This window comes from Diabrotica virgifera, chromosome 9 (assembly GCF_917563875.1).
Source record: "Diabrotica virgifera virgifera chromosome 9, PGI_DIABVI_V3a".
In the NCBI taxonomy this organism is placed as follows: Eukaryota; Metazoa; Arthropoda; class Insecta; order Coleoptera; family Chrysomelidae; genus Diabrotica; species Diabrotica virgifera.
The window spans coordinates 182,172,405-182,186,644 of record NC_065451.1 but is presented as its reverse complement, the minus strand read 5'-3'; the positions used below and the strand labels follow the sequence as shown (position 1 = coordinate 182,186,644).

The 14,240-nt window shown below is 31.7% G+C and overlaps 1 protein-coding gene across 2 annotated transcripts in view; it reads left to right on the top strand.

The window, feature by feature from the left end:
- Positions 1-3,203: 3,203 nt before the first annotated feature.
- The window catches only part of LOC126891880 (zinc finger protein 664-like), a 53,900-nt gene continuing 42,863 nt past the window's right edge, over positions 3,204-14,240 (top strand). Inside the window, exon 1 of one of the 2 annotated variants that reach the window (XM_050661217.1) lies at positions 3,204-4,099. In XM_050661217.1, the coding sequence (XP_050517174.1) occupies positions 3,685-4,099 (415 nt within the window). In that variant the 5' untranslated portion in view covers positions 3,204-3,684. The remainder of the gene's footprint in view (positions 4,100-14,240) is intronic. The other variant, XM_050661219.1, reaches the window with a different exon arrangement.

Here is a 14,240-nt window from a genome sequence, read left to right as displayed (position 1 = left end):
TTTTTCTCTTATTGGCAACTTCTTGCCAAGGATGTTTATTTTGGTTTTCTGTTTCGTTAAGTTCTATGTCGCTATCGCTATCTGTGTAGTTATTGGTGTTTTGTGTTGATGAGAGTGAGCATTGAGGGTTTGTGGATAATGTTGTGTATTGTGACTGAATAGGGTTTTGAGTGTTTTGAATATTTTGTGCAGTTGATTGACTAGGAAATTGTACTTGGTTTGGTATAGCTATTTGGGTTGGAATAGGTATTTGGTTTGAGCATGACATTTGATTTGTTATCTGGTTAGATGGTGTTTGATTAAAATACAAAAATGGTACTTGCGGTTTTACTGCTGTTTGGTTTGACTGGTTCTGGTTATTTATTGTTGGGACATCCTGTATAGTATTCATTTGTTGATAAATTGGTTGGCCATTATTATCAAATCCTAATAAGTTCCCCGAAGGGAACATATTTCTTTTGTTTGTTTCACTAATCACTTGGTTTTTGTTACTTTTCACTTTAACAATTTTTTGATGCTGATAAGATAATTACTAGTTAATTAGGTAGTTTTACGATAAGGAAGTTCTCTAGCGCTTTTAATGACGGTACATGTTCACGCTTCGAGAATCAGATTGCTACTTTGTACAATAAATAATTTTCTCATTTGCTATCAATACATTATAATGGTTTAAATCAATAACTATTTATTGGCGTAAGGTTTATGTTATTTTTATGTCTGTTTACTATTAATAATATTGGATATGAGCAGGTGCGTTGGTTTTGTAGTAATTTCCAGTCACTTCTGACAACTGAATTTTTCAAAAAAGAAATTACTAACCTACCAAAGCCAGAATCAGAGAAAAAAAAATTACTATACTAACGTCAGACGTCAGTGTCAAAAAAATCTCGCGAGAGCGAATGTAGTATAGTATTTTTACTACAAAAACGTTATTACGTAGGTCAAAATTTTTGACGTAAGAGAACTGTCAAAACATTAGCATGTGACTTTTCATTATTGCCGTGTTTATAATAAACATAGCAATAACGAAAAGTCACATTCTAATGTTTTGACAGTTCTCTTACGTCAAAAATTTTGACCTACGTAATAACGTTTTTGTAGTAAAAATACCATGCCCTGGAATCTTATATGAACAAACTGGGGAATTTCCCCCATCACTTTCACTACGGTCAGCTAATAAAGAGAAATGACAGCCTATCTCGCTCACGAAGACTTTAACCAATCATTTATGTTAACGCCATATCTGAATGTCACAAATAAAATAATCAAACGAGGCTTAACTCGGCAATGTCAATTCTGTCAAAAGTAATGACAATGAAAGTTAGTGGAAATAATTTTCCATTAGTTTACAGTTTTTATTGTATTATCTTTAACGATTTGTTCTTAGTAATTTCAATTTAAGTTGGTTCCTTATCCTTCGTTGATAAAGTGTAGTTTTGTTTTAGTTACGAAACGAAAGAAGTTTTGTGTTGTGTTAATAAAAAAACTGAACATGGTTTATTATTGTTGTGTACGGTTGTGTACAAATCATAGAAAAGTTAGAAAAATGCATAGATAGGTAAATAGTAATTAGTTTATAACTGTTTTATCTGAAACGAAACAACAAATAAATACACGTAGGTACCTATACAGTGATGAGCGCGCTAATAACCGGCAAAATAGCTTAAAAGATGGAAAATCTATTAAATTGTGAGATAAAAAGAAATGCGACTAGTGGAGGTGGGATTTTATCGGTATTAACTTATAATTTACATTACCATTATGGATAGTTTCCACCTTTAAACGTCAGTTAGTTAACTTCGGTCATAATTTTACGTATGACGTTCTTTCAAACCTATAAAAAACCTTTTAACCTATAAAATGACAGAAGTGCCAAAATTTCATAAATGTCATTAGTGTCAAAATTTAATAACAGTGGAGTAAACTTGCCTGCGGTTGGACCTATTAGAAACAAGCATTAAGGCGCGGTAAATTTGAATCACTCCTCTTGGTTAAAAAACAAACAATAGTTTTAATAAGTTATGTATGGCTTCTTCTTCTTTTGTTTATTGGCCTCTACCTGCATGGGTATTTGGCTAGTCCATCGTCTTGGAATAAAGGAATAATCCCTTATTCATCTACAATTTAGAGTTGATATCGGACAAATACAACAAAGGTAAAAATTTTTCTCGTACAGGGATAACTGCCGACCATTACACAATCTGCTTCTACTTCTTCTTCTCGTTCTTTAGTTAATTGGCAATTTTGAATTGTCATGCGACAAATACAACAAAGGCAAAAAGCCTTTCTAACACAGGGACAACTGCCGATCATTACAAGATTTCCCTGGTGTAAGCTTGGCGAATTATCCCAAGGAATATAACCCAATAAAGGAAGAAGAAAAAGAAGATCATTACAAGATTGCGTAATGTGGCCTAATTATTTATTATTTTATCCATTCATTTTCAATATTTTTCTTTCCTCATAACTACGTATGACGTTAACATGACATTAACATTTTTTTTTGATTTCGCATAAAGTAAAAATCAATTGAAGACAATAATGCAAAATAAAAACAGTTTAATTAGTACCTAGTAACCTTTTATTCTAAAATTAACTTAATTTCTATCATGATTTTAGACGTCTCGCATTCACTCATGTCACTACAGAACTGTCGAAGGTTGTTTCAAATCCCACATTTGTGATTTTTTGCAATAATTAAATATTAAAATTTGAAATTATTGAGTTATTAACTCTAAATTGTAGATTATTAAGGGATTTTTTCCTTTATTCTGATAGGATGAGCTGGCCAAAATATCCATGCAGGTAGAGGCCAATAAACCAAAGAAGTAGAAGACATACATAACCTGATAAAACTGAGTTTGAAGCTGCATAGGGATTACGTACACTCGATACGCATCGTATCCGCCATGTTTTCCCGTAAGGCGCTATGGGAAAACATGGCGGATACGATGCGTATCGAGTGTACGTAATTCCTGGTTTGAAGGAACATCATACGTAGAATTAGAATTATGACCGAAGTTAACTAGCTGACGTTTAAAAGTATAAAGGTGGAAACTATCCATAATGGTAATGTAAATTATAAGTTAATACCGATAGAATCCCACCTCCAGTAGTTTCATTTCTTTTTATCTCAAAACTTAATACATTTTCCATCTTTTGAGCTATTTTGCCGGTTATTAGCGCGCTCATCACTGTATTTACAAAAACATTGTCTAACTTTTTTTATATCCCTTTTCCTTACTAAATTTGACAGCAAAAATAACATATACATTTTGTAACTTGGGAATTCCGAATAAGTTATAAGTAGTACTTAGATATTATTTAAATAAAATACTTTAACAAGCTTTGTAAGTTCTGGTATTTTATTTTAATAATATAGGTGAGATTATTTCTCGTAAAATAAGAAGATATTTTAATTAGTAACAAAAGGGCCCGCAAGAGGCGCTGAACGGATGAAATTAATGCTTGTCCATTTAAATTTCCCGCCAAATGGTGATTAGTTAACACTACGGTCGCATGTGGCGAAAGGAACCAAATTTTTACAGTGAGTTGCCTATCTATCCGGTAATACTATATTATTTATCTATGGTAAAAATACTATATATCCGTGTTTTCTTATAAAATATAAAAGAACGTGACTGATTTTATTTTTTGAGTGTAAAAATTATTATTGGAATAAGAATGGAAGTAAAACAAGAAATTAGCGAGGAGCAGTTTAAAATAGAAATAGAGTATAATGATTTGGACCATGCTCTTTTGGATGGTTTTAAATGTGAAGTTCAGGAGGAATTCAATAGGCAAAGTACACATGATACAAATGATTCTGAAGACTTAAAGAATGGTTCCACAAATACTGAAATAGAACAACATGGAAATAAACTTTTTAGCCAAGAAACGTTTAAAATAGAAATAGAGTATAATGATTTGGACGGTTCTCTTTTGGATGGTTTTAAATGTGAAATCCAGGAGGAGTCCAATAGGCAAAGTACACATGATACAAATGATTCTGTAGACTTAAAGAATTGTTCCACAAATTCTGATATAGAACAACATGGAGATAAACTTAAGCCATTTGTAGAAAATCTAAAAGCTGAAGGTAAGTTACAAAATATTTAGTATTATACAGTAGTCTCTCTTTATAACGATTCCCTATATAACGATATTTCCTCTATAACGATGAAAATACAATACTAAACGTTTTTTTGGTTCCTCGTAAGAACAACATATTAATTCTTTCTCTATACCGATATCGATCACTTTTCAGTGTTACAAAGTCAATGATCTCACTCAAGAAATAACTGATAGCATTCACGTTTGGCTGACAACTAAACAGTGCGAATTTTACCAATTAAAGATTACACTTAATGGGGACACAGGTAATAAGTAATAAACATCTTGTGTAGGTGTAACTTGATATAAATAGATTAGTAAGTGATTGATTGTGTGGATCACTGTACAACATTCAGCAAATATTTGGTGGTTCAAATTACAATCTAGTGAGCAGAAAGTTGAGTAACACGCTTTTATCACTTCTCACTTCCAGTTTCGATTGTATCTCTATCTCAGTCTGTGAACAGTCAACATGTTTTCGAAAAAGCGTAAAGTACTTAAGTTATGATATTGTGGCATATATGGTATACTAGTGACGTCATCCATCTGGGCGTGATGACGTAATCGATGATTTTTTTAAATGAGAATAGGGGTCGTGTGCTAGCTCATTTGAAAAGTTCTTCAATTCCCTATTCAGTAATATAAACATTTATATAATTATTTATACAGGGTGTCGTTCTACTTATTTTTTGTCAAATAATTTAATTTAATAAAAATTTTTTGGACATCCTGTATAAATAATTATGTACCTAAATGTTTACATTACTGAATAGATAATTGAAGAACCTTTCAAATGAGCTAGCACACGACCCCTATTCTCATTTAAAAAAATGGATGACGTCACTAGTATACCATATATGCCACAATATCATAACTTAAAAATAAAAATCGACCTGTTTTGGGATTTTTCCTTAAAGTCGCCGGTTTACGAAATAACGAATTTATTACATTCATTTGCACCATATTGTCGGTGGAAAATAGTATCACGCACACTTGATTAGCAATTAAAAAACAAAGGAGTTTTGAATACTGTATTGCAAAAACTCTTCGGGATTTCATCAATCGATGTTTAAAGAATATCTACCTACCTTGGTAACATTCAAATTTTAAGTTCTTCCCATAGTTTTTGAAGGTTAAAAAGGGCCAATTTCGCAATTTTTCAATTTTTAATCGCTTATATGTCAAAAACTATCAACTTTAGAGAAAAGTCACTAAAGACATTTTCTGTTTGGAATGATCCAAAAAAACCTAAAAAACTTTGTTCCATGCAAAAAAATAAATTTTAGAAAAAAACAAAAAAAAATGTTTAAAAAATTTTGACCAACTTTTGGTCCTGGCAACATGCAAATTTGTTAAAAGGGGTCCTTTTTGAGTAAGATTGTGCAAAAAATCCGAATTGGAATATTTTTCCTAGCGGATGTGCAGTGCTACAATATATTGATGTTAATATTGACCGTCTAGGGGCCGCTTAAAACATATTGATATCACAAAAAATACTGGATCCTTTGTAAAAGGTATATTTAAAAGACCCTAACAAGGCTTACATCACATTAACAAAACATTTCGGATTAAAAAATAATCCATCATCACTGTTAAAAGCCAATACCATGGATATACAGGGTAGGGTGTAACAAAATACAGCTCATAAATTTGATCACATATTCTGGGATCAAAAATAATTTGACTGAACCTAACTTACCTTAGTACAAATATGCACATAAAAAAAGTTACAGCCCTTTGAAGTTACAAAATGAAAATCGGTTTTTTCCAATATATCTAAAACTATTAGAGATTTTTTATTGAAAATGGACATGTGGTATTCTTATGGCAGTAGTATCTTAAGAAAAAATTATAGTGAAATTTGGACACCCCATAAAAATTTTATGGGGGTTTTGTTCCTTTAAACCCCCCCAAACTTTTGTGTACATTCCAATTTAAATTATTTTTGTGGCATCATTAGTTGAATTAAATATTTTTAAAACTTTTTTGCCTCCTAGTATTGAGTTGCAGCTTCTTTTTTAATATGTTTACGTAAAAATTTTATGGGGGTTTTGTTCCTTTAAACCACCCAAATGTTTGTGTATGTTCCAATTAAACTATTGCTGCGATACCATTAGTTAAACACAGTGTTTTTAAAACTTTTTGCCTATTTGTATTTTTTTGATAAGCCATCTTTTATCGAGATGTGGATCCTTTTTTAATATGATTCAAAATATACCTAAAAATGTAAATCAAAAATAAATGTTCATATTATTACCAAGTTTCCATAATCGTACTTAACCATATACAAATATGTGGTGGATTTGACAAATATTCAAAATATCTCGATATAAACTGATTTTTCGAAAAAGTACTGGGAGGCAAAAAAATTTTTAAGACATTGTGTTTAACTAATGGTACTACAATATTAATTAAATTGGAACGTACACAAAAGTTTGGGGGGGGTTTAAAGGAACAAAACCCCCATAAAATTTTTATGGGGTATCCAAATTTAACTATTATTTTTTTCTTAAGATACTACTGCCCTAAGAATATCACATGTTCATTTTCAATAAAAAATCTCTAACAGTTTTCGATATATTGGAAAAAATCGATTTTCATTTTGTAACTTCAAAGGGCTGTAACTTTTTTTATGTGCATATTTGTACTAAGGTAAGTTAAGTTCAATCGAATTATTTTTGGTCCCAGAATGTGATTAAATTTATGACCTGTATTTTTGTTACACCCTGTATATATATAATATTCCTGGATATTACCCAGGGCAACACAGGACTCTAACCCATGTGGACGTAATGTGAAAGGGATGAACCTCACATATTGAGAATTGAATGTCAACTGTTAGTTGACATTCTTCACAACAGTTATGAGTCCTGTGTTGCCCTGGGTAATATCCAGGAATATTTGCAATATCCAATATTATTATTAACAATATGTACTACAATTTAAGACTTTGTAACATTTAACACATTGCGTGCCATGCTTTAATCGGGATACTACTCTCAGGGGTCACTGATATCCACAGCCATGAAAGTTGGTCATAGGGTTTTACTCATAACATTTTGGTGACTCACACATGCATGCTACTGGCTTTTAACATTGATTCTTCTTCTTTAAGTACTGTGCCCAAATTTTTAGGCCTGGGTAGCTTCTCGTTCTCTCGTATCGTTCTCGATCTTGTGCGGCATGTAATAATTGATCTGCTGATAAGTAAGTCTGTGGACGAAGGTTTCATGAATATTTCTTTCGACCAATTCCTCTTTTTCTGTCGATCTTTCCATTGAGTATTAACTGCAGCACATCCTGTATCTGCTACATCTCATATGCCCCAGATATTCAAGTTTTCTCTTTTTTATCATCTTGATTAAATCACCTTCGCCTTGACCTACTCTGGTTAAGACTTGTCAAGATATTCTGAGCATTCTACGATACAGTTACATCTCAAAGGCTTCTAATTTGTTCATCATGTTAACCTTCATGATCCAGGTTTCACATCCATATAGTAATACAGGATACACATAACATTTTAGGAACTTGATTCTTAATTCTTTTAATTTTCTTTTTAATTCTTTTAACATTCTTTTTTATTCTTTTATTTTAATATTCTTTTAACATCGACTTATTGTCGACATTGTTGTAGCTGAAATGGCTTAATTTGTATAAAGGTACGGTCATTCAACCTGCCTATGTAGATAGTTCCAACTACTTTGGATGTGAAGTAAGTAACCACGTTTTAATTTTTTCCTAACTTTTTAACAATCAAAATTTCAACTTTGCCTTTTATACAGTGGTTTGCTTATTTTAGGTTTCAACCTGATGATGGACTGATTAGTCCGAAAACGTTTGTTTTGTACTAGTGATGTACAGCTGGTTAACATCGACTGGTTCCTAAAAAAACTGATATGACTCTTAAAGCGTATTTTGTAGAAAATTGAGCAGTGTATTTTGAAGGATAATTTTTTTTATTTACATACCTACTGTCACTGTCACTGCCAAATCTTAAAATTTGTCAGATAACTTATTCTATTCAACATCAAAAAAAGGCTCCACATGCTAGCAAAAAACTAAAAGCAAGAATTGTAACGAAATTAAAAGATGTTTGGTCACTATCTGTCATAGCGAACCATTTTAACGTAAGCAGAACAACAGTTTTAAAACAATTCTTACTTTAATATATTTTTGAGTTAAGTCGTTTGTTTTATTCCTTAATAATATTAAAAATAATAACAACAACCCTATTTTATGTAAAAACTATCATTATATACTCTTTATAAAATGCAGGAATTCAAAATAATATCAAAATTTAGACCTTAATAATTGTTACAATTTATGAATTAATACCGGGTGTCCACTTATATTTTCCCCCATTTTAACTGCCTATAACTTTTTTAAATATGCGGTTTTCACTGAAATGTTTTATTTTAGTAAAAGTTTTGTCTGAATGGATGGAATTTTTTATATCGCTTTCAAATACGAAATACAAAATGGCGGATTTTTGAAAAAAACTTTGTTGACTTTTTTTTAATGGAACACCCAGTATATTCTTTTGTAAATTGAAAGAAAGGTCAATCACCTATCTAGCGATATAAAGTTTTTCAAAATCGGTTGTCAAATCACTGAGTAATTAATTTTTAAAATGAGAGGTGCATCGTGGATATCACATACCTAAATAACATAACTAAGCAAGTTATGTGATTTCCACATTGCATCTCTCATTTTAAAAATTAATTGCTCAGTCATTTGACAACCGATTTTAAAAATTTTATATCGCTGGATAGATAAATTACCGTTTTTTCAAGTTTTTAGGTAAATGACCATTTTTTATATCGCTTTTAAATAAAAAATGGCGGATTTTTGAAAAAAAAAACGTTGTTGGCTTTTTTTATTAAAACACCCAGTATATTTTTTGTGTCTTGAAAAAACGGTCATTTACCTATCCAGCGATATAAAAATTTTAAAAATCGGTTGCCAAATGACTGAGCAATTAATTTTTAAAATGAGAGATGCAATGTGGAAATCACATAACATAATATCATTTTGCTCAGTTATGTTATTTAGGTATGTGATATCCACGTTGCACCCCTCATTTTAAAAATTAATTAATCAGTGATTTGGCAACCGATTTTGAAAAACTTTATATCGCTGGATAGGTGAATGACCTTTCTTTCAATTAAAAAAAATATACTGGGTGTTCCATTAAAAAAAGTCAACAAAGTTTTTTTCAAAAATCCGCCATTTTTTATTTCGTATTTGAAAGCGATATAAAAAATTCAATCCATTCAGACAAAACTTTTACTAAAATAAAACATTTCAGCGAAAACCCCATATTTCTATCTTGAACCGTTTAGAAGTTATAGGCAGTTAAAATGGGGGAAAATATAAGTGGACACCCGGTATATGTAATCAGCTGTTTGTTTGTTTATTTTATTATTTGTCTGTCATAATAAATATAATATAATGTCAGACCAATCAACATTTGATTGGTCGGTATTTAATACACTGCTCAAAATGATTAAATCTTACTAAGAGTCGTATCGGTTTTTTAGGAACCAGCTGTACCTACTTTAACCCAACGTGAATCTTTAAAAAAAAATTTAATAAATTTATATACCATCTACCTACAAGAGAAGTTTTGACTTTCTTAGTAATTTGTTATTATGGTATACAGCCAATGAGAGGAATGTTTTCCTTTTTATTTTAATTAATTCAGATAATAGCAAAAATGCCACATTATAAAAGCATAAAATAATTATTTTGCAGATAGGTACCTACAGATGTCAACAACCCCAAAAAATCACACCTCAAATAGTAAATAAAGAAGGGGTAGAATTAGGTTAAATTTCCAGTTACAAACAAGTTCTTCTATGACACGTTGCCAGGTCATTAAAATTTATGAAAATAAAAATTCACTTCTATGGAGAACAATGCAATTTTTTTCTTGGAAACAGTTAACTTTAGAAAAAAATGTTATAGGACTTTTTTGTTCTAAATTGTGTATTATATCCATACCTTAAAGCAGTGTTTCCCAAACTAACCTAAAGCGCGACCCCTTTTTGTTAAAAAAATTGTTCACGACCCCTACTCATCACCCAAACCAAAATAGCGACAAAAATAGCGTGCCTAATTTACAACTGATGGTTTCTCAAATTTTATTTTACTTTACTGTTTAAATTTAAACTAAATACATTTAAAAAATTCAACAATTATTTTAATAATTGCGATCTGTCCCACTAGTACACTAGTAGTACTTCTGCCAGACTAGCATTTACAATAAAAATAAATAATAAAAAGTTGACTGCACATTGTACACCGCGACATCTTTGTGTCTACATCGCAATACTTTTCCATGATATTCGCGAAGGCTCTACTCCTTATTTCGCTACTAGATGGCACTCTGCAACGTTCTCGTAGCCTCGTTTTGGCTTTATATAAGCGGCGATGTGCAATGAGACCTCAGTTCGAAACAGCACGTTGTGGCGAATGCAGCGGTATTAAGTAATGAGTAAATATTTTGCGACTTACGTATTCCCGTTTACGTATTTACGTCTACGATAAATTACAAATTATGGATAAGTTTTTAAAAAGAAGTGCAGAACCATCTACGTCTGAAAGTGGCAGTAATAAAAAGAAAAACAGACTTTACAGTGATGAATATCTTAAATATGGTTTTACCATTACTTCCAATAAACCACAATGTGTTATTTGCGAAGTATTGTCAAACGAAAGCATGAAGCCATCAAAGTTACTTCGACATTTAAATAGCAAACATCCAGATAAAAAAGACAAACCCGTAGAATTATTTGAAAGAAAGCTGAACGTCCTTCACAAACAGCAAGATACTTTTCAATTGGCAACCACTACTAACGAAAAAGCATTATTAGCAAGTTATAAAGTTGCTTATCGCGTTGCCAAAACTAGTAATCCGCACACAATTGCTGAAAATCTGATTTTGCCAGCAGCTGTTGAAATGGTACATATAATGATTGGTGAAAAAGAGTCTGCAAAGTTAAAAACAATACCTCTGTCAAATAATACTATCCAAAGAAGAATTAGTGATATGGCAGAAGATATTCAAGCGCAAGTTGTGGAAAATCTTAATAAATGCACGTACTTCTCTCTTCAAATGGACGAATCCACGGATATATCTAACTGTGCCCAATTTATTACGTTTGTAAGATATGATACAAATATGTAATGGCATTCAAGAAGATATTTTATTTTGTTCCCCATTGGAGACCAATACCACTGGAAAATGTTTATTCGACAGTTTTGTGAAACGCACAAGTAAATATGTTATTGACTGGGGAAAATGTATTGCTATATGCACAGATGGCGCTAAAGCTATGACAGGACATCAATCTGGTCTTGTCGTCAGATTACAAGAAATAATGCCTAATGCCACATGGAGACATTGTTTTTTACATCGAGAAGCTCTGGCGTCAAAAGCTTTACCTCCTGAAATGGACTGTGTTATGAAATCCATCATTAAAGTTGTAAATTCCATTAAAGGAAAAGCTTTACAGACCCGTATTTTTCGAAAAATCTGCGAAGACATGGGTGCTATATTTCAAAATCTTCTTTATCACACCGAAGTAAGGTGGCTTTCAAGGGGCAACGTCTTAAAAAGAGTATTTGACTTAAGAGCAGAGCTTTTAATGTATTTGAAAGATGAGAAGTCCCCATATGAAAATCAATTTTCCGATCCTATTTGACTTTTGAAACTAGGTTTCCTTGCTGATATATTCGAACAATTAAATATTTTGAACAGTAATTTGCAAGGTCGCGACATTAATATAATTACAGCCACAGATAAAATTAAGGGGTTTATAAGAAAAATCGATTTATGGTCAACTTCACTTGGCAAAAAGCAGCTCGATTCATTCCAGTGCGTTCAGGAAATTATAGAAAATGTATGTTACAGTGCTACAAATTTTGAACAAGTTTATGCAGGCATGCAAGTTACTTTGCTTAATTTAAAACAACAGCTCTGTGATTATTTCCCCGAAGAAATTCAAAACAGTTACGACAGTTGCAGATGGATACTGAATCCGTTTTTAGCCGATTCCTTTCAACATGCTGAAATACCAATAAACATGAAAGAACAACTTATTGAAATATCAAGTGATGGAATGTTGAAGCTCCAATTTTTTTCCCAGAACCCGGACGAATTTTGGACCAAAAAGATGCAGGAATACCCTCAGTTGGCGAATGAAGCTGTAAAATGTTTGGTTCCATTTGTAACATCATATTTATGTGAGTTAAGTTTCTCGTCTATGACTGCCATTAAAACAAAAGTGAGAAATCGTCTCGTACTTGAAAACGATATAATTGTGTGTGTCTCAAATACACAGCCTAGATTTGAAAGACTATTTTCAACAAAACAGGCGCATGGGTCTCATTAACATTGTAATATTTGACTTTATTTTTTTCTTTTACTTTTAAGGACTTTTAATATTTAGTTTTATGTTTCGTTTGATAATTAATTGTTAATTTTTATTTACGGCTTTATTAAAATAAAAATACATGATTTAACAAAGTAGTGTTTTTGTCTTATTTTGGAAATTTCCGGCGACCCCCCTAGTACCTCATTGCGACCCCCCAGGGGGTCGCGACCCACACTTTCGGAAACACTGCCTTAAAGGAACATACTATTTTTGGGGACATCCTGTATATGCATGATGCACGTCATTTGGTGTTAAAAGCAGTTTCGCAGTATTCTCGTAAACTATATCCATGCAGTGCATCAGTGCTTGCTTCCTTTCAACACCAAATGACTCGGATAAAGAATGAGAGAAGGGTTTTTTACTGTAACTCGAAAAGTAGAAAATGGCGCTTACCCCCTTTCAACAATAACCAATAGACGGCCGGAGTGATGACGTAGGAGTGTCAATTTTTATTGACATATATGTCAGATTTATAGCAATAAAATGTATGTATGGGTGAAGTAAGGTTTAGGAGACCGAATTAAGATAGTGAAATTAAAAAAACACTATTAGTCCATTCTTTCACGGTTTTTGCTCTAAATTTTAAAGAACCGCTTGGATTGACATGAAATTTCGCATACGTATAGCTTGCATGTCAAAGAAAAAAAGTGATATTGTGCCGATGTGTGCTTTTGCCCTGGTGGTGACTTTCACCCCCTCTTGAGGGTGAAAAAATATATGTCCAAAATAAGTCCGGAAATGGATAAACTGACTTATTTTAAGTAACTTTTGTTCTATAGAGCTTTTTCGCCAAGTCAACACTTTTCGAGTTATTTGCGAGTGAATATGTTCATTTTTCAACAAAATAACCACATTTTTAGACGGTTTTTCGCAAATAACTCAAAAAGTATTTTTTCGAAAAAAACGTTCTTAGCAAAAATATAGCTTATAACAAAGTAAAAAAAAATGGTGTACGCGTTAGGTCTCTGGATCTCGTAGAACCAGAGTTATAGCCAATGAAAAATAGATTCATATTCACCAAATTTCAAATAGAATATTTCGACGTGAAATACCCAAAAAATTAAGCACTTTTTGGGGAAAACCCATTATAACTTTTTTAAAGTGTTTAAAAAAAGATTTATTTCTGTTTTTACAAAAAGTTTCTAGCATTAAATTTAAGCAAGTTACGCTCAAAATAAAGTTGGTCCCTTTTGTTTTTGCAAAAAAAAAAAAATCGGGAAGACCACCCCCCAATTAGCAACTTAAATGAAATTAATCGTTACCGCTCCACAAATTATTTTACTTATGTTGTGTTTATATGATCTGTAAGTTTCATCGATTCAAAGTGCTTATTTTTGAAAAAATTTGGTTTCAAAGTAAAATTTTAAATTTTGAAATATATGCTTTTTTTTTAAAATAACTTAAAAATTGTTAGAGATACCAAAAATCTCGAAAAACAAAAAAAAGTCAGATTTACTTTTCTGAATATCATGTATGTTTTTGTTTTTCTGTTAGACAAAAATTGATTAAGATTTGGTGTTTCTAAATTTGCATACATTCGTGATCAGTGACTCGTTCAACCCATTTTAACTACAGCCCTTTCAATAATAACGACTTTGAACCGATGAAACTTACAGATCATATAAACAATATATACACGAGTCAAGAAACTTGTGAAGTCGTAACGATTAAGTTCATTTAAGATAC